The sequence below is a fragment of the Cyanistes caeruleus genome, chromosome 5, assembly GCF_971803275.1.
Source record: "Cyanistes caeruleus chromosome 5, bCyaCae1.hap1.1, whole genome shotgun sequence".
NCBI classification, from domain to species: domain Eukaryota; kingdom Metazoa; phylum Chordata; class Aves; order Passeriformes; family Paridae; genus Cyanistes; species Cyanistes caeruleus.
In genome coordinates, this window is record NC_141705.1 from 34,810,351 (window position 1) to 34,832,246 (window position 21,896).

The 21,896-nt window shown below is 35.3% G+C and overlaps 1 protein-coding gene across 3 annotated transcripts in view; it reads right to left on the reverse strand.

The window, feature by feature from the left end:
* NEIL3 (nei like DNA glycosylase 3) overlaps nt 1–21,896 on the reverse strand; it is a 26,856-nt gene continuing 4,960 nt past the window's right edge. For 2 of the 3 annotated variants that reach the window (XM_086891610.1, XM_086891612.1), the window contains exons 4-12: nt 20,625–20,838; nt 19,463–19,537; nt 16,820–16,986; nt 13,593–13,762; nt 10,864–11,263; nt 8,837–9,011; nt 7,852–8,008; nt 530–649; nt 1–214 (exon numbers count right to left, since the gene is read on the reverse strand). In XM_086891610.1, coding sequence (XP_086747736.1) covers nt 183–214; nt 530–649; nt 7,852–8,008; nt 8,837–9,011; nt 10,864–11,263; nt 13,593–13,762; nt 16,820–16,986; nt 19,463–19,537; nt 20,625–20,838 — 1,510 coding nt within the window. In that variant the 3' untranslated portion in view covers nt 1–182. Of the gene's footprint in view, nt 215–529; nt 650–7,490; nt 8,009–8,836; nt 9,012–10,863; nt 11,264–13,592; nt 13,763–16,819; nt 16,987–19,462; nt 19,538–20,624; nt 20,839–21,896 lie in introns of those variants that run through there. The other variant, XM_086891611.1, reaches the window with a different exon arrangement.

The following is a 21,896-nucleotide window of genomic DNA, read 5'->3' on the forward strand; positions in this document are numbered from 1 at the left end:
TTCATTCATTCATTTTTATTGCAGAGAATAAGTGGGAGTTGTTTTATTTTCTTCTGCAATCTGAGTACATATTTTCCTGTGTCTTGACTGCCTCAAACTCATACCTTTATGAAGTCTTCCAAAACTTCTGGAAAAATTATAGTTCTAGCCAACCCAAACAAATTTCTGGACTTGCTTTTGTATCAGAGAAGAGAGTTAGGGTCATCTGGCAGGCCTGCAAAGAAATTATAGAATAAATTACTATAATTTATGTATCATGGTGGCAAAATTATATGTGAATGGACATTAAGAACAATTGAAGGTCATTTCTTTTGACCTTACTGTTTGTTTGCAATGCTGTTATTATTTGCAATATCTAGGAAACAATATTTTCAGTGGTTATGCACAGTACTCTCTAATTTAGCAGCTTTCAGAAAGCAAGGTAATTTCAGATACCCTTGATACTAAATACATAGTTTCAGTTGTGTATACTTCATTTTCAAAGTTGATGTGCTTTCTTAGCACTGAGTATGGCTGGTTCTTGACTCACTCATCGTGAATAGATGCAGCCTGCTGCCAGTTGGTGGCCAGGACTGAGCCTGCAGTTCTGCCACTGAAGGAGTGGAATCCAGGAGCTGCAGATTTTGTGTGTCCCGAGTCATTCTCGTTCCTAGGAAACAATCACAACATCAGTTACAAGGGGTTTTTTTTCTGTTATTTTTTCAATCAAGCAGCCCAAACAAGCTCTAAATATAGCGTGAATATAATCACCTATACTGTCATTAAAAGACTCGTCTCAATCAGCAGAGCCTGCTGACTGATTGTCACCTGAAACCTTGCAATTAACACAATGACTAGTATTTTTGACAAAATAGAAGACTGTAACTTGATTAATAGTGCTATCTCAGGAACGTTTTTTTCCAACATTTATTACCATTAAAACTGTCAGTCCTGCATACCGTATCACTTTTTAAGACTTCACAACAAATACAGCTAAATGGATGTATGAAAACAAGGCTTATCTGGCTTCTAGAAATTTTAGGAACAAAGTTCAAGTGCTTGAATTTTTTCATGTGCTTCATGTGTTGGTATAACAAATTAAATGAAGTTAATCCACCATGTGCGAAGAATAAGGCTTTAAACTGAATTTGAAAGTAATGTGTTCTAGGTAGCACCCAAATGTAGCTTGTGTAGAACAATGAGGAGGAAACAAAAGTTTTTTGAATTGCAAGTGATAATCATTATCAGGGACTGAGTTCAGTAACACCTAATGTATTACATTCAAACTATCATCACCTGAGATCTGCAAAATAAAGTTTTAGATTAGTAATAATGACAATTTTTTTTTAACTGGGGAGTGAGGGGAACCTCCTTATATGAACTATAGTTTCAGGGTTTTATTTCCCTCACCTGAATTCCACCTTCTATTTTGCCCCATAACTGCTTTTCTCCTGTTTCAATCGATAACTAAATAGTTCCTGTTCTAGTTTATCAAAACAAATTATGATTAGCAAAACATAAACAGTTGAAACTCCTATAGGTACTGTAATATCTGCATATCTGAATAGCTTTATGGCAAAAGTTTTTTTCTGTTCTTATGTCTCATTCTGTATTGCTGTGTCCGAACAGGCCAAGTCAGGCTGTAGAGGGATACTTTGTATGGTTACACCTTGCTTGGGTGACCTGATCTTTGTCAGGGTTGGGCTCTGTGGGAATCCGAGAACCTTTAGTAGCTAACGTCGAGACTGCATGTTTAGTGCATTTCCCCTGCAAAAGGAAAACATATTTTCTGGTGTTTTTATGTGATGGTGTTTTTTTTGACTTTTAATTCCTTTTCAGTGGTTCTATGGCTTACAAAGATACAAAAGTTTCAAAGGTAACTTTCTGAAACCTTCAGTCCTTATTGTGTATTGTATAATATCATTGCTACTTGTAGCATCTGACACTGGTTTACATTACTTGCAGTTATCCTGAGTAATTTATGGGAAAAGACTGGGTATGATAATATGAGATATATTTGTTTTGGTCTACTTGAAGTCAGTTCATGTTTTTAAGAAATGCATTTGCTGAAAGCGTGCATCTATAGAAGGGTTTTCATTTTGTATTGTAAAGCCTTGTCCCATTAGATGACTTTAGACTGATGAAAAATAAGTATATTCTGTTTTTCTAGTGAAGTATAGCATGAGACATTGCATGAATTTCTAGGTGAAACTGTATGGCATTGAAATACTTGGTGATGATTGAACCTTGGAAAGAAGCTGAGAAGTGACAAAAACAGTGCAACTAAAATGAGCTGCCAGAGAAGCAAAGGATATATATTCTGCATGTACAGTAAGGTAAAGAGAAAAGCAAGTGCATTGTTTTTCTAATTTCTTCTCCATACAAATGATTTTAAGCTTGCTTTTGCATTCTAGTGTCAAGTGCGTTTTTTACTTTTATCCTCTACAAGGCCAAGTATTGAGTTAAGTGTTATTTCTCATCTGTAATCAAAGCAAGTTACACTGTTATATTTAAGACCACTTCATGCAAAAATACCATCCTTAAGAAATTTCCCAACAGCCTGCCATCTTTGCCTTGAGTGGAACTTCGATTAAATGTATTTTTCACTTTCATAGGCTCAGCAATATTAAAAACGTAATCTACATATAAAATTTAAATTTCAATTTTAGCTTTTTTATATATATCTTGTAACTTGAGTGTTTTTCTAAAGACATTTCAAAATTTTCATTTTTATGTTTAAGATCATCCTGAAGTTCTAGAACATATTTAATAAATTAATGAGTGTTTGGATTTTGTTTCTTTTTTATTAAAACCTTTGGGATTTTGCTGGTATAAAATTATAGTTAGAGAAATGTAGTCTGAATTATTTTTTATGAGAGGTTATGCATTATTTTTTTCTCTGCTTGTTCTTAATGGATATTGCCATAGGTTTAAAATAATGTTAGGCTAAGCCAATACTGTGCTTTTCAATTCAACTGGCTGGAACGAAAGCACCATGCAAATGCTACTTCACTGGGGGTGGGTAACAAAGCTGGTGATCTCTGTGTTGTGCTGCATTGTTTTTTGAATAAAGCTTAAAATGTGTTCCCAGTTTTCTCCATTTCAGGTAGTCTTTTCCATACTACAGTGTCCTAGTCTCTAATAAATTATGAGGGATTTTTTGCACATCAAATGATTACTCTCACTGTTGTCATGAGTACTGTGATAGAATAAAAATGTTATGTTTAAAGAAAACAGCCAGAAAAAAAATCTAAATCCACATGTTTTCCACAAAAGTGTAGTGTAGGTGATTATTTAATCCGTTCTAGATTTAAGATAAAGTGAATAAATACTTCTGAGGAATATGTGATATATATACAAGCTTCTATGGCAAGGCCCACTTGAGTACTGTATCTTTGGAGCTGTCTGGGATCCACCTGAAGCACAGACCAGTCAGCAGCACTTACACACAAGTCATTTTATAGTTCAGTGAAATCTGTAGTTGGATTTACTCATAACCTGAGATTAAAGCCTGTTAAATCTGAGCTCAGAGCAGTTGGATTGCAGCTAAATTGTTGGATGATCTAAAATGCAAGGTGGAGGTAATACAAGTTGGAATGAAAGACCACACAGACTTTTGGTGTCTGACTAAGATTCCAGCTCCATATGTAGTTGAACCAATCGAATGGGCCTTCTCCTGCCAAAACAGAGGAACTCTTGCTTCACTTTCCCCTCAGTGTTCCTAACTAGACATTTCATCCCACCTCTAAGTCAAGCTCTGCTGCTCAGTGCCTAGAGGTCTCTCTTTACTCTGCCATGTCTCTTAATTAGATTCACCTAAAACCTTAGTATTAAAAGATGAGTAGTGTTAGCATCTTTTCATAGTATGATCATATCACATGGCTAATGGCTGAAAGACAGTCATGTTGTTTGAAGTTGATTTTACAATAAAAATTATAAAGCATACAAACTGCAGGGACCTGTACTTCCTACAGCAGTGGCAATTCAATAAGTTAAATAACTAAAGCACTGTGTTTAGACAATACTGTGTACACACTGAATCTGCTCATCCATAAGTGTGCTTTATGCATATTTAATAAGCTTTCATATGGAAAATAATTTGTTGGGTTCTCTCCTTAGATTGGGTTTTATTTTGTTGTTCCACTAAGATAAATTATAGCCCATTCCCACACACTTCTGAATTAATTTTGAATGTATGTTTTGAATATTCAAGCAAAAGTTTGATATAATAAACAATCTTTCAGGCATCAGAAAAATAAAAAACAAACCTGCAGAATATTAAGTTACACTGGAGGCTGAACTTTGCCTGTCATCAGCAAGCTGAATTGCAGAAAGTGCAAAACAGTACAAGAACAGACATTGAAAAGAATTTTAAATCTTCTAGAGATGTTCACAGTTGCTGTGAAGTCTGTTAGAGACTTTACAATACCCTTGGATTTCATGTGAAAGATGCTTAGCCATTAATAATCAGTATTCATACAGATACTAAGCAAATCATCCTCTACTTCTTTGAAAGTCCCTTTCCATCAAGCTAAATGACTCTTACTTAAGTTTACATTCCAGAAAAACAAGTGAGAACTAATACCTTTTTACATAGAAAGGTGGATACAGAATAGCTGTAAAATTTTAAAGGTCTGTAGTCACAGTTGTGATAGAGTCATGTTCCAAAACTTGAGTGCATATTTTCAGTGTAAATTTAGTTTCCCTCAGTGAATTAGTAAGTAGTATTGTATTCATTTATTTGCTGAATTTGCATTGACATCAAATGGCTGTCTTTAACGAATAGCTGGTTTAAACAGTGTTTTAAATAAGGGTTTAAAGGCATGAAACCAGGCATAAAATCTGTTGATTCTAAACCAAATGGCAGAAATTGGAAAATAAACATTAATACCTTTCATTCTGAAGGGTATACTCTGCCTAAGCTCACTTAAACTGTAATAGTAATGAAAGTGCTACCAGTAAAGCAGAAACTGGTCATGGCATATGACATTCATATTTTCTGAGTTTAAACTTTTTACTCCACAACTTGTGTGACCTTGATTTGATCCTCTAAAACCTGTTCAGCTGAGCTCAGGGACCTTTTGAGGTTGCTTTTGTGGTATATAAAACATGTTTTCAGCTTAAGGTGAAAGACAGGTTTTTATTATGAGTCATGCTATCACCGTGTAGTGTTAATGTCTAAAAAAGTTCTCTAAATGTTGTACACAAGAGTACTTAGAAGTCAGCTTTACTGGAAGTCTACTTTTTATTACAGAACTGTCATCAGCACCTCTTTTTAGAAGTCATCCAGTCAAAGAAGCTTATGTAAGCCTCTCATTCCTAACAGCCTCCTGTAGGCACTGGTAATAATCCCATTTCTCTTAGTTGTGTTTGGGTAAAGGCCAAAATAACAAAACCGTGTCAGAACCCTAAGGCCTTTAAAAAGGGCTGTATTTTCCTAAAAGCTTTACATTTCTTTTAGAAAAGATTTACATTTGCTTTCATTAGGAATATAAATTACAGAAAATCTTTGTGAAAAACAGTTCCCTCTTTTAACTTAGGTCTTGTTATTCTTTTTAGCATTCACAGTTGATTGTGTGCTACACAAGCCATTAAAATGTGTAAGCCAGATACAAATCTGAAAGAAGTGTGTTCCATCACTTGCACTGTGACAGATGAATCAATGTGAAAAAATAAAAACACATTTGTAAACTATTAGACTAAAAACTGAAAATCAGGACTTTCATCTGGTTTTGCACCCTTGGATGCAGTTTCTTTTTGAAAGGCTGAGTGGGGATCTGTTCCAAGATAAGTTTTGTTCTTTTTTTGGTCAAAACTTGTTATAACCAGCTATCAGCCAGACCTTGTTAAACAGACTACAAAGTGCCATCTTCCAAGGGGGAGAAAAAAAAAAGTGTTGGCAAAAGCAGTAAGGTTTGCAGAGACGTCTAGTGAATTAGAATTCACTGTCTCTTGTTTAGTTTCCTACTGTCTTTAACTGTAAACATGTGAGATTCCTTCACATCCTAGCTCACTGTGATAAGGACACAGGGTGTCCTTGCCTTTTGATTTCCCTGTCTGCCATTATTTCTCACCTTGTGACATTACACAACTAGTGTATATAGCAAAATTAGGCTGATACAAATATTCAAAACAGATTTTTTAAGAAAACATACAACATACTCAAGAAATTCAAGAACAGAAAAAGTAAAATGGTTGCAGTAGCTAATAAGAGCACTTAATTTAAAACTTGTATACATTTTATTTAAACATATACTTACTTCTTGTCTGGCTATTAAGCTAAAAAAAAAAGAAAAATATGTAAGAGCCCAACCGTTATTTTTCATGTGTTAAAGAATGAAAAAGTCATTCAACTTCCAGCTTCAGAGAATCTTAACATTCATAGAAGGCAAGTAATCAAAAATGGCTGTATTTCTTCTTTATTTTTCAACTTTAACTGAAATACCGAAGATTTATCCCTGTGCCAGACATCCAAAAGCATGTACAATTGAAAAATAATCAAGCATTTTATCATCATAATGAATTGTACAAATAAAAATGAAGAACCAGTTAGATAGCAATTTTAAAGATTTAGATGTATAAACACAAGCTAGCAGCAACATATCATTGTAACATGAAGCATCATAGAAAGAGATGGCACTGGAAAAATCAGTCTTCACCATGTGAAGCAGCTTGTTTTGTTCTCAGGTGGAGTTCTGTACCTCATGAAAGGGATACATTATTTGGAAGAGTCCATTGAGCAGCATAAAGATTATAGTTTCTACAGTCTGATAAAAAAATTTCCTTCATGTAAGGAAAGTCTTGAAAGATTTCAAAGGTATCAAAAGCTACTAAAAAGAGGAAGAAAAAAAGCCTCTGAATTTGTGCTGCTTAGAAAAAGAATGGAAGAGTTTCTCTTGCATCATGGAATAGATCTAAATTGGTCTGAAGTTATACAATGCTCTCAAGAAAATCAAGTAGTCCTTCCCCATAAAACAGCCTGAGTTTTTGCACAGACCAAAGAACAATTTGCCATGTGCTTTTAAACGTGCTTCATCCCACACATGCAACACTATTTCCCATTATTTTCAGTTAAAAAACGATTGCAAGTGAATGATGTATGAACCATTTCTTCATTATTCTCATTTTCTTTGGTATCTAATAGTACACTTTCTAAAGATTTGAAGAATTCTGATTTGATAGCTTAGTGTATTCTATTTACTCTACCCCTTGCTTCAGCAAATAGTGGTAAAACCAACAACCATAAATTGAGTTTTAACCACCTTTGAGGTATGATTTTATTAATCCATTACATATGGATTGGGGAGAAAAATGTTCAGTAGCAACTAGAAGAAAAGATTAGGATATGGATTTAGAATATATAATTTAGAAAACCAAAGAGTCATGTAATTTGTTTTAGGGAAGTTGTCTTCATTTTCCAAATCTAAGCAAGGTCAATCAACTGTTCTAACATTTGAATTGTACAGTTTATTGCTGTTTCATCTTAAGCTCTGAGAAAGCACAAAACAATATTTAGTAAAGTATGTTCTTTTTATTCACTTTTGTTAAATACATGTTTACACTTAAAAAAATTAAAACAATACATCGAAAAGGAAACTGCAATTTTTTATTAGAAATACAATAGCATTTCACAATATGTTACAAGCTAAATGTTTATTTCAAAATTGTAGGCAGCAGACAAGCAGTGTTTAATTTTTATAGGGCTATGTAAAATTAGTATTTCTAGATCTGTTCTTTAGATTGGAAGTCTTTTACTAGTTAATGGGTGAACAGGGAAAAAGAACAAAACAGAAATTACTACAAATGTGTGCACTTAAGACATCCTGAAGAACAGGTAACTGTACCAGGGGCATCATGGAAGAATCCGCATACCTGGCCCATTATCTGCCCATTGGAAGAAGCCACACTGTTTTTCCTTCCCAAGACGGCACACAAAGAAGTTCCTTCCATTATTTGGACCAATCTTCAACACAGTCTTCATAACACATCGCTTGCCGTGGTTACAAAATGGAAAATCCAAGTCGGCCCACTGCCAAAGAAACAGGTTTCAGGCACATGTGATGGCTGTGAATTTCTTATTTTAAAATTGACAGTGGAAAAATATCTACAGGTGATGCCATGGAAGAAATTCTTCCTAGTACTTAGGATAGTTTTATCTCTTTTGTGAATACTTTATAGATTTTATCTTTAACATCAACAGCAACTGCATACACTTCGACTGGTGTAACTTGAAATTATGTTAACAAAAAGTTTTTTTCAAATTTAGGCATTATGGTCATTACTGTCTTGAGTTCATCTATTAACTACCTGATAGTCATTGACTTTTCAGGGGAAACTCTTTTCAGATATGTACATTCGTAGCAAGGAGAAGAGGCCACCAATTGCATCTAGGAAGGTTATGTTAGGTATTAGTGCAGCAGGGGGAGGGTTTGCCCAGGCAGATTACAGAATCATCATCCTTAGTGGCTATCAGGATTTTGGCTAGCCAGAACATGGATGACAATTAGATCTAGTTTGCTGTAGTCCTTCTTTCAGGAAGAAGGTGATCCAAACAACCTGTACAAAGTTGGATGTTCATACATCCCCTCAAACCAGTATTTCTCTTATGCATCTGTTTTACATCACTCAGATTAAGAGCATTTGCACAAAGCAGGTGCCTTTTCAACAGTAAGAGAAGTAACTAAAACCGTTAAGACCATAGCTATTATTATGGTCTTAGTTTCAATTCAGTGTACAAGAGTACTTATGTCAAACTTTAAATGGAATATATCTGTCCACGACTGACAGGTCATTGGGCCAAGGAGGCTGCAGGAACAAGCCCTGATTATAAAAACAGATCCTGAAGTCTTATACATACTTGAAAGTAATCACACCGAGTTTCCCTGGGGAGAGGGCAGCAATAAAACTGCCTTCCCTTGTTTTCTCCATCCTTTCTCACAGCTCTGAGGCTGCAGAGACGGCTGTGTTTACTGCAGCGAGGATGCCCAATGCTCAACACAGGAGTATCGTCTGTCAGATTTGTTCCAGGTGTGCTGTAATGACAGGTTAAAAACAACTTCTGCGTAAAAGGGATTACCAGCCCAAGAACTCTTTGCTACCATTGCAATAGCTCACCCAGTGTACTTTTGCACACAGTGACAAAGGACTTGCTTCTCTAATGCACCCTGTTGCGCTTTTAAAGCTGAATAGACATGACTGTGAGCTTTTCTTGAGGTATTACACCAGTTTTCCCCACCATGTCTTAAATTCTTTTGAAGTACTCAAATTCATCTATGAAACAAAATAAATATTACCACTTATGTTATACTGCCCACCTCAAATTCTGACATGTTCTAAAAGAGTATTCTGCTCTCAGTGGGAAAAAGACCAGTACCACTAATTACTCCAGTCTGAAGGCATTTGTATGCTTCACAGAAAAGACTCCCGCCCTTTTTAGTAAAAAATTACAGTAATGCTCCAAATCATATTTGGACAAGAAGTAATCCAGATGATGAGATAGAATTCTCTGAATGGGATAAAGTTTCTTTCTTCCTCATATATATATATATTGAATGAGATAATTTCTGACTAACAGCAATACACAAAGTTTCATTTAAAAGTAGTGACATGAGAAAGATTAATGCTCTGAAATGTATCTTACCAATATATTTATAGAGCAGAAAAGCAATAATGGAATCTTAGTGAAAAAAGAAAATATTAATTAATTCTGAAAAAAGAAAATATTAATTCATTCTGGTCAAGTTATGATTTTAGGAATTTTATGTTGTCTCCTCTGTCTGGAAGACTGCTGCCCTGCAGACACCAGCAGTTTTATTCTAACACCTCATTAAAACATAGTAAGATAAAAATAACCGACAGATTTTTGTTGGTTTTGGTTGTTTAAAAAAATACAATAAAAAAGCATTTCTGTTGATGATTTGCTACAACCTGTTGTCATGATTGATACTATCTCATTTCTTGTTTGCAATCTTCTGTATTCTCAATTATCCTGCCTACAGCCTCAGTTCCCCAGTACTGAGAGCATGAGGAGAAATTGTATTCATTCAGTCTAGCCTAGCTAGTCAGCAAGATCATTTCAAAACTGGTGTTTCAGCAATGCAAGAAGTAATTTCTGTATTTCAGAACGGACACATGACCAAGAACTTTGTAGCAAATCATCAATATTTCACATTCAGCCTGCATAATTTACCAATGTGACATCTACCTTGCACTCCCATTACTGTTGTGACTATCTGCCCAACTCTGCAGTGACAACCCTCATAGATTCTCACATTCATCTTAACTAGGCAATGGATGTGTCTGAACAGGGCCCTGTAAATAAAAGTATGGGTAGGGCACTGAAGTGATTGTATACAGAATGGGGAGGGAAGTTAAGCGTGAAAGCAGTGATGTGAAGGTCATCAAGGCAACTGTATGGAGCTTCCTCTCAAGGAAGAATGCTGAAACCTGGTAGTTGACAAATAACTTTAATTAGAATATATTCATCCAGATACCTTCCTTTTGTAATCTTTCACACTGATTTCAAGATCTCTCTAAGCAGATAGCAACTACAGTGCTAAGATTAGACAACTCCTTAGGAAGAAATGTGCCTGACCTGTTAAAACTAGACTGGCCTATTCAATGGGAATAGCTGAACTATGAACAACTATTTAGCTGACAGCAGTACTGGTTAGATGCCAAAATCAGGACTTTTCTAATGGCAGCCTAGGTAATTCAGTGCTTTTGAAATCTGAATTAAATTATACTTAGCCTAGAACAAGTTACCTCTGGCAGAACTCCAAAGACAACACTGTCTGAGCCCAACAGCATGGTATTCAATTAATCTTTAAGGATAAAGTTGGTTTATGGGATTATAAAGACTTGCGTTCATTTTAGCATACATACCTGATTGCTACATTAAATGGGTGAACCAAAGGTACATGATCAGTTTTCTGTTTCTTCTGTATGTGTTTGAAAGAGTCAGGCTGCTGACAGGAGGACAAAGCCAGAGCAGTTACATGTGTTGAGCAGTCCTTGTCTGTGCTTCCCCCTGATTGGCAGGCATTGCTTTGGATCAGTTTACAATTCCTTTTTGGAACACACTGAGAGTGGCCACCAGATACCTGGGTATCATTTCCCAAAACAGGGTTGTTACCAAGATCTGTTAAGACAAGAGTTGTAGTTCCAAATGCAGTTTTCCTATTGATCTTTATTTCTGTGCTTGGTTTTCTGAAATCATTACAAGGGTACTTCATTAAGCTTGTGTTAACGGCTGTAGAATCTTCAAAACTCTCCATCTTTGGAACTAAGGAAGAAAGTTATTAGTTATAATCCATCTGCATAGAATGATACATTATATTTCTGATCTGTATTCCTAAATTGTCATGCAGAGAATGAAAGAGTGAATTTACAGTACCATCTCAAAACCTGTCAAAATTAGATAGAGTACAAAATTTCTTACAATATAAAAAACCTCATGCACTCTTGGAATCATGTAAGACATGTTTCAAGATAACATTACCATTGCTTGAATAGGATTATTTAATAGTACTATGTAATGAAAGCTATAGGACAATTAACCATAAAAAAAATAATTTGGCCCAAACATAAGGATTAAAGTATTTAATTTTTTTAAAATAAAAAATCTAATCCCAGCAATGGGAGATCACACAGTATAGTACCTCCAAACAGCGATGCATTATCCATTTTTAAATTACTACTTTACTATTGACACAAAAAGGATTTTGGGGTTTCTAGTGTTTTCAGAGTTCCCATCCTTTCCAAACTTTGTGTTCATCCAAACTTACTGTAAGAGGATTTTCAGAAGAAAGCAGTTCAGACTTTGCTTTGTGGTATAAACAACAAGTTTTTTCACATAATTACAGACTCTCCTAGTGGGCAATAATAATTTCAAAAGAATGGAAATAATTTATTAATGCAAATTTAATACATAAGGAGTCCATAGGTAATTCCTTTCCTAAGAAACAGGTGATGGCATCCTATGTGCAGTCTTTTTAGGTAGCTGTGAAACCATAGTGTTCAAGGACAGAGTCCTGCCTTTCTACTATATCTAGTGTGTTCCACACAAAGAACAGGGAGTTAAGCAGAGCATAGGTAGATGAGACATACACAAGGGCACACTCTCTCCAAAGGCATTCTCACTCAGAAACAAAATAAGAATCTCTGCATTTGACTTGGAACATTACTTGTTTCTAGGCTACTTCCATTTTGCAACTGGTGCACAGTGAAACACACTGGTTTTATTCAGACTTAAAGAAAGAATAGTAGTAGCTCAGCCTTGTACTTAGCAAAGGAGCACAGAAATTGCAATGTAATGGTGAATAATTATCTATCTACAGACTGAATTATTTCAACTGTAAGGCCAGCAGCAAATTTTACAGGCCAAGTATTCTGTCCTCAAAAATTCAAACATTTCTGCTGAGAGTAGTTAATTTTAGAAACAACATAAAAAACAAACACTGAACCAAGTGAGAAGGGAAAGATTCTTAAGGATTAAAAAAAAAAGAGAGGTAAGCAAATCCATATTTGGAAAAAAAAAAATTAATCTCAAATACAACTCCTATACAAAAGCAAAGCCTTATTTTTTTTAAAAAAAATATTTCCTAACAGTAATCCATCAAGTTGAAGACATGTTCAAATTCCAGACCCGATTTCAGTAATTGCATATAACTGAACAAGTAAAACTCAGAAGTACAGGAGAAGGAACAAGATTTTGTTTCAAAGCTTAAAATAAAGCATTTGTGCACATGGCATAATATATTATAAAGGCCAGCTGACATCATTAATTCCAGGATAAATGTTAGTTGGTAAATCTTGTTCTGCGAACAGATTAAAATTCTCAGGTTTCTGGTGCTGATTTGGCAGAAGAATTATGCAAGATTAACCTGTGTTGGCTACAACTGTCGTGTAAGGCACGAAGACATAATTTTATTGATTCTTGGCCTGAGAAAATGAACTATAGCTAGTGCAAGATAAGGGTTTTCCACATATCACTCCAGTCATAAAATGATTAAGCAATGAAGCAATATTTAATGTAGATAGCAGCATTAAAAGCTTCAGCAAGAGACAAACAAGAAATTGAGGTAAGAAGTTCAGGATCATTTTTACTCTGAATTCAGAGGGAAAAAAAAGCCCCAGAGAAATCCGGTATCCTTTTAGAAAAGGGTACTAAAATACACTGCTTTTGTTCACATGAAAGAACAACAGTTAATTTTCTGACCCTTGATGATTGCTAATTCAGACTTACACTACAAACTTTGAATGACTTTAAGGAGAGTTGAAAGAATGGAGATTTTTCTCACTCCTTGCCCCAGTAAAAACAAAGGGTCACTGAAGACACCTATAGAATCCCACCTACACACCAGGTTGGAAGACAACACTTTCAGGGTTTAAGACAATACTTAACTAACTTAACTTAACTAAGTAACTAAACTTACTTAGTTTCCATATTGTATATGTATATATATTAATTATATATATTATATATGAAATATATATATTATATATATATGATTCACAGTGAGACACTTCTACATAAAAACTACATCAAAATCAGACACAGACCTCCCCCCTCTGCTCTTTCCCAATACAGATGCCAGACAACTCTTCAGTACCTTCAGGTCTTGAAGTCAAACAGGCATCACAAATTTCAGCAGAAGGCTTGTTTATTAGGGTGCAGCGCATACACGTCCACTCCTCTTCAGATTTCCGAGCTACATGTTCATTAGAACATGACCCCCTGCCACATGCCCAGCCAATTAGGCTAGTTCTTGCTGGCAGTTTGCTGTGAAACAAAGAATGATGTTAGTGTTTTGTGACGTTCCCTCTACAAATTGCCTTACACCACTCTCTGCAGGGAGGCATGGGCTACACAACAAGCAGTACACAGTGTTATGCCTCCTATCAAAGCTTGGACAGCATGTCACTGTTCAAGTTTGACTTTTCTTTTCTTAACCTCAAAAGCAAATCTTTCCAGATGCTGCAGAAGTAATACAAATAAAAATATTTAAACAAAAAATTGACAGAAAGTTAATTATTATCTGATGTACTCTCCAGGACAAAGCCCCAGTCTCTCAGATTCCCCACCATTTCCAAGTACTGCAGCTTAGTGAGAAAGTTTCAGGGCTTTCCCCCCCATCCCTTGTACACAATGCTTGCTAACAAATGCATTACTGGATGAGGAAATGTTTAGAAGATGTACTGCATAAAATCACACAGTCTAGCAAATAATTATTTTTTTTTCTCATTTAAATGCTACCCATAAATCCATTTTGTTATCTTAACAGCCAAAAGCACTGACAGCCTTAAAAGTTAGAAAGTCTCCTGTGTGTCACCATTTGCTGGAAAGCCTTTTAAAATGTAGGAACCTGTTCAGAATTAAGGAACCTAGCTGTGACTTGTGAGGCAAAGCTACTCCAAATACCACTAAAGATTTAGTTTTATATATTTTCCTGTAAATGATCATACCTTCTGTGTTGATAGACTGATTTAGAATCATAGTTACTCCTTTTACAGCTTCCTGTTACCAGGGACTACTCTTGTCATAGTATCCAAACATTGACAGCATGCTGTATGTAACTTGAACTTATCTCTTCAGTAAGTTATGTATGTTTATTTTGAAGTACTATGATATCATCCAATTTATGGTTGATAAGCTGTCATGTGGATTTTTTCAGTTTTAGTGGAATTGTGCACTTTTTGGAGACTTTTATTAATACTAAGAATTTAAGCACTTCAATCAATAATGCAAATGCGGTAGTTGGGCACTGTTGTGACAGTTTTGACCTATCACTTTCTCCATAATGATCGCTTTCTGTAACAGGCTAGAGTTCTAAGATAATGGTAGTGATCTCCACTACCTACCACATCTTCCACAACAGGAAAACTAAGGAGGATAATGAGAACTGCTGACATACCGAAGAGTTTGTGCTGTTAAGAGGTAGAACAGACATTATGGCAGCATTCACCAAATAGTGTGGCTAGCAAACAACACAGCTGAACTGTAAGTGTTAAAGTGGGTATTTTCACATTATTAGATCACTTGTTCTTCTACTCAGTTATCAAAAATGCATTACTAGACTAAATATATTCAGTGTGTCGTATTTGAAAGTTTAATTCCATGTTGTTCCCCTGGTTCATCTATCCTGTCATTACCCCCCCGCACCCTATCCCTATTTATTAAATATGTGGAAAAAGGTCTATATTTAAAATTCAAGGTACATTTGAATTTGATGGGCTAAGTTTGTAATGGGTATTTTTTTATTGTTTTTCAATTGAGCAAAATAATAAGTTACTTGAGCCAAGAGCCACTGGGTTGAATTCTACAGTTTATGATCTATAGCAAGTCAGTATAATCACATGGGCCCCTTCCAGTCTTCAAATGTGAGAAGCCTGGAATGGCAAATAAATTACTTGAGGTATTAATAATTTTACATGGTAACAGTTACTGTATAGTTGAAAAGAGAGCAGTAGAACACAAAGAACTGACCATTAGGATAAGGACAAGACAAGAAACCACCTTTTTGTTTTATAACTACCACTACCATGTTTTTCACTTTAATACAGCACTCTTCACTTGTTTATTTAAAAGTACAACAACAAAACGCTGTATCACTTGTTCTAGAAAACAGAAAGATTTTTTCCTTACATTGTATTCTAGTTATCTGACTCATTGCTGTCTTCCTACATTTTGGCAAAATATTTCTCATTATTAATTTCTGAAAATACAGCAGATTTGGGTTATCAGCTTGTGAAATATTTATCTTCCATCTTCCATGCTTGAATTTTCGATATTTGATCTGTACTCAAAGGCAATTTTTTAAGCTTTAAGCAAAATCCCTTCAGCCATCTGAGTCTTGAAAGAAGCTTGGAGGTAGGAGAGGAACTTGTGCGTTCTGTAAATGTTATCTAAAATATATATATATATATATATATATACATATTTTAGATAACATTTATATATATATATACACACACACACATATATACACACACACATACTAACAAGGCAAAGTCACAAAGTGAAACAGCATCTTATATTAGATTGACAGAGAGTAAAAAGGCAAAATTCTGAAGCCTAAGATGAAAATTTTCAAGAATAACAGATGCCTAAGTTTGAATAAGGTGCTTTTGGAACTTTTACCTTTTGACCCTTTGTGATACCAAATGCATCTTCTGCTTTCCTGAAATAAAAGGAGGAAAGCTGCTGCTAACACAATTTATGCAAAAGTGAAAGCATCTCTGTAGCACTCCTATAGTAAAAGTTTTTAAAATCCAGTAAGGAGGAAGAAAAAGTACCTAGCCACTAAAATGTTTGCTGCACTCTGAATTTACTGATGTTTTGGATATCCTCAGTATAACTCTATATCCAGAAGAAAATTGCATGGATGCACAGCTATCTAGATATGCCAGGACTGATGGGACTATCCTGTAAAAAAAAGACAAATTCCTACTTCATGATATTCAACTCAGTTGTGTGGAAACATCCAAGCCCTTTATATTGGCAACACCAAGAAAAAAGGGCAACTTTTCCAGTGACTTAGTTTCAGTGAATAAATCTGAGCACTCTGAATTGTTTTGTAATTCCCACATTTGATTAGAAAAATAGCTACTTCATAATAGTTTATACCTTTGAAAAGCACAGTAGAAAAGAATCAAAGCTTCTAACCATTTTAAAATACCAATAGCCAAAACTATTTTTTTTCAAGATGTTCTGTTTTTGTCTGGCATAGTTAAATTTAGTTATAAAATGCACACAGATCCATTCTATTTCAAAGGAGCTGTTCACTTACTGTAACAGCACTTGGAGGTGATTAAAAATGCCACCATGTTATCATCATACCTAAGATTGACAAGCTGGGGATCCACCTTTTGACAGTGAGAGCAGAAGTAAGTCATCCTGTTATGGTCTCCCAAACGACACACGGTGATGCTGCCACTGCACTCCCTGCAGGCTGGGCGCTTGTACACTTTGTAGTGTTTGTAGAGTGGAGACCCAGTTTTGCGGCACTGAAACAGAACGTGTTTAAAATCCAAGTCAGAGACTCAAGGTAAATTTTATGTGAGTCTAAAAATAAAAAGCCCTACATAGACTGTCAACTCATTGACTAGATGAAGATGTTTTAGACAGACACTATTAAAGGCTATTTCACATTATTTTATGTAAAGAATTAACAAATCTAGTGTAACAACGTCTTTAATTCTCCACATAGTGAAATAAAAGACAGAAGGAAAAAAAAACATACTAGTAAGGTGCAAGCAAATACATGCTAGGATCTCTCTGAGTTTAGCTGGACCAAGCTAGCTCTGATTCAGCACCAGCTGTCTTTGACCAGACACCTGCAATCAAACAGCTCCAATCAATGCAGCAAGGAAAACAAAACAAACATAAAGCACAAAACAAAAACAGCCTTCTCTCACCCCCAAAAGAGCCAAAAACAGCACAGCTCAGACATGATGCTACAATCTGGGTTAATAAGCCTTCCCAAAACCTAAAGAACTGTGCAATGCAGAAACATTCCCAAGATTCTGTAAATCTTGGGTAGTGCCCAGTTGCCAAGCTGCTCAGATTCATCTTGGCCCTGGCCATGCCAGACAACCTGGCTCATGAAAAGCCAGTTGGCACTATGGTAATCTCCCTAGATTCTGGCAGAAAGCCATATTAAATTAAGTATAGTACAAGCCCAAGGGCAGTGACCTCAAGAGCCTCCAGACAGCTGGCAAGAACATTTCACAAGACAATTCACAAACAATCCATGAAGTCAGCATAGAAACACTACAGCTAAAAGTGGGGAAAAAAAAAAATCCAAACTAGAAAAGCCCAGTAGAGATGCAGCCAACTCTGCAGAGTCGCACAAGTTTCTGCACTACAATTGCAAACCTTTGAGCACAGTTCAAATGACACCACAGCTGGCCCAGCAATACCAGCACAGCTCTGGCAGAGTTCAGTGGCTCTAGCTCCATAATGTATGAAAATCCTTGGAGTTCTCCCAAAACACAGGTGTCTTTGAGCACAGTACATTTGCTTCTGCTGTGCTCTTATTCATCAGTCTTGCTGATAGAGAATTCTTGCGCCAGTGCAAACTAGTAATTCAATGAGAAGGAATTACTAATATATATTTGCATGAATATACACAGCTGCCTCCTCAAGGTTTTCAGTCATTTTCTTATGAGCAGTTTTTTTCCCATTCAGTTATGCAAAAACCAAACAAAAGCAACATATTTTTACACAAATAATATTCTTCATCTTTGCATCTGTAATGATTACAGTATGATGACTGCAAACAATCTTTAACAGTCTATAAAAATTTTCAAACACTATCCCTCATTAACATATTTTCATTATGTCTCTTTAAGATGAAGGAGAGGCTAGCCCTCTTCAAAATACTTGACTGGTGAATACTTGCTAAGTGTGGACTACAAAAGTTTTCAAATTAGCTAAGCAGAAAGTTTAACTTGCTTATTTATTATCAGTCTAAACGCCTTTAAATTCCTGAGTATTATAGTTGTTGCAGAACTAGACAATATCTCTTTAGTGACAGACTTTGCTATGAAGTTTGAAGAAATGCAAACATTTCCCCACCAACAAACTAAAGTACTCTTTAAAATGGGTTGAAAGAAAGCAGACATTTAAGCAGACTATTAAAAAAATTACAGTTTTAGCCTTTATGATTTTAGGACTGTTAGGTGTCCTCACCCTCACCAACCAAAAAATTTCTTTTCAGCAGTGCTAGCTCCTTGCCTTTCATGAACATCAAGAGAAACAGACAAAAATATCACTACTGCTGTTCATTTCTTTGTATGCAGCTTAAAGAAACAAAACATAGAAGAATTAGGTCAAATTCTCTCTTTATCTATTATGGAAAGTTAAGAAGCACCAGGAATTATGGAGTTTATATGGGAAGAAATTAAGTCCTACTGAAGTTATACCAGTAGGGAGAAATCATAATTTATTTCACTTTATCAACCAAAACCATTATTTCAGTTAGGAAAAAAAGGGTATTAGAAATTACCAGCTATCTAGTCAAATAAATTTAATTGCTATTCCAAGCTTTATAAAGGAAGCCATATCAACTAGCTACATACTTCTCTGGGACAATCTCTACTTCCCAGTTTGAAGAATAATCTCTGCGTTATCTTACATGTAACTTTGTGGTTAGCCTACATCAATTCTGACATGTTCAGAGTGGCGTAATTGCACATGCACAGGAAAACTGAACTAGCCCTCAGGCAATTTTTTGAACTGGCCTCTGAAGGTTTTTTGGGCTGAGCTGTGCATATCTTGACAATCTTGACTCCACTTACCTTCCCATCATCTGACAAGTCACAATTAATAATGAGCACACAAACCAACATTCCTATTCAAGGAAACTTGTTTTGTTGCATCTTTATATTGTTATACTTTATCTGTTTTCACCAGATGATCACACGCAGCTAACATGACAGAGTAACATTTTGGAAGTTTGCCAGAAATACGTGCCAATACCTTATAAAAAAGCAGCGTAAAATCACGTGTCATTTTCACCAAGTGGCGTATATGCTCATCTGTCAGTTGGCAAACCTGTAAGAAAGACAAGAATGATTTTTAGGGACACTAAGGGACAATGGCAAAAATCACCTATGAGGTAGGTACACTTTGAACACTGATGTGGAGCTGCTTTTCTCCGTGTTGTGATAATTCCCAGACACAATATGTATCATCTCAGTAAAACAGTACATGCTCACATTCTGTACCACAAAAACTCACTGCTTGAATATCAAACAGTGTGCTTTGCCTCAACCACACAAAACATGTGGTAGAAAATTCAGTTGTCTTTCCCTATATATTGACCAAAGACTTCATGATCACATGAATGACATAAGAGTTAGCAAGTCTCTCCCAGTCTCCTCATGGACCATAATATGACATCATCTGAGGCTCTTTCCTTTGAGAGATATTCAGGAAGAATATGTGAGTCAAAGGCAGCACAATTAGAGAGATGTATCAACCAAATAAATTTTTCTTAAGAACCCAAAATTTTAAATCACATTTTTCTTTTTTTCTGCCATATCGCAGATAAAATTAAAATCCGGATTGATCCTATGAACAATTTTCAAAATACTATGTTTAAAAAACTTTTCAGTTACTAATCTTCACCAATCTTCCCTTTACATTTGATGTAATGTCTGTTTTGCAAATATCATAGTCTCAGCCAAAGTTTGGAGACACATGCTTGAGGATCTTAAAACAGAAAAAGTATGATAAAAAATGGTAGAAAAAACAATTGGTGCCAGCTAGCAGAATAAGAAGTGGAAGAAGCAGCTGCAAAAATTATCAACTCTACCACATAAACTATTTTGGATAGTAAATGAACAAAAAAAAAAAACCAAACCTGAGCACTTTTCATTTTCCCTTATTTATGGACTGTCAGCTTAATGGTAGACTAACAGGATGCCACACTTAGAATATGAAAGTTAATCAGCTCCAAGGAGTACCATGACAAAAACCTCCCATTATAATGATAAAATATTAATTTAGTGTCTAAGAATAACTTAAGAAATTACAGATGATAAAAAAAGGTAAGAAGGTACCAAAATATTAAATAAATATGTATTTAAATTCTTAACATTTTGGTGTCTTTAAAAACCATCTTGAGACATTCACCCACCTTAACAGCTGGATGAAGACGACTATCAAACAGTGCTTCGTTTTTTATGATATTTCCCACTCCAGGTAATACTGCTTGATCCAATAACACATCACACAACATACGGGTGTTCTGCTGCTTAATCTCATGTTCTGCTCTCGAGAAGCTAAACTTTGGAGAACAGACATCCAAACTTTCCATCATCCTCACTTTCTGCTCACACTCAGCTGCATTTCTGGAAGAGAACAGAAGAGAAAAATATGCTGAATAATTTTTATTTTAAATATATTCTAATACAGCAGTATAGTTTTAAAAACAACACAAAAAATTACAATAGAACATTATATGCAGATAACAGAAACCATGAAAATACCAATGACAGGAAGTGGCACAGAAATTCCATTAAACATCTCTTCCAAAAACAGGTCAATGATACATGCATGGAACATGCATCCAGTCCAACATACAAGAAATCATCTCATTTTGCTCCTATTAGCTTGAAAAATATTTGCCAGCTCCTTGCTTTAAAACTGCTTACAAGATGGAAAGCCCATGTGTTTGAGCCCTCAAACATACCTAACTGTATGGTTATGCGGTCCACTAGTTACAACATGACATTTATGTGTGTGTGTGTATGTATATATATAATCTGTAAACTAAATTTATATATTAGATTTTAAAGAATTACAGAAAATTCTGAGTTGGAAGGATCCCACAAGAATCATGGAGTCCTGCTCGTAAGTGAAAGGCTCAAATGGGGATCAAACCTACAACCCTGGCATTATTAGCACCATGCTCTAACCAACTGAGCTAATTATAATTATGTAACAGATATATGTAGCAGTAGATCATTAGTAGTAGTTACAAAATTAAAATATATATATATATTAGTGTTTTAAGATACATAGATATCCTAGATTAGGATAAGCATAATCATTTGAAAATAATACAGTACAAGAAGTCTTGGCTAACATGAGATTTTGTGTCTTGTAATTTTAAGTGTGCTTATATATGTTACATGAATTTACATGCCCATTTCCACTCAAGAGCCTCAATCACTTTAAAATCAAGCTCACTGGTGGCTTTTTTTAGCAGTGTGAAGTATAGTGCTAATGGGCATAAACATCTGCTTAATGTAAACTAGAATAATTATAAAAACTTGCTTCCAAAAAGGAAAAAATAAAAACCTAACCTCGGGAGCATGAAAACTTGAAACCAGTAATCGTGACAGGTTGTCACCCTTGTTAAGAAATGAGACTTGGATAGAAATTAACAGAGCAATGGGTTTCAGTG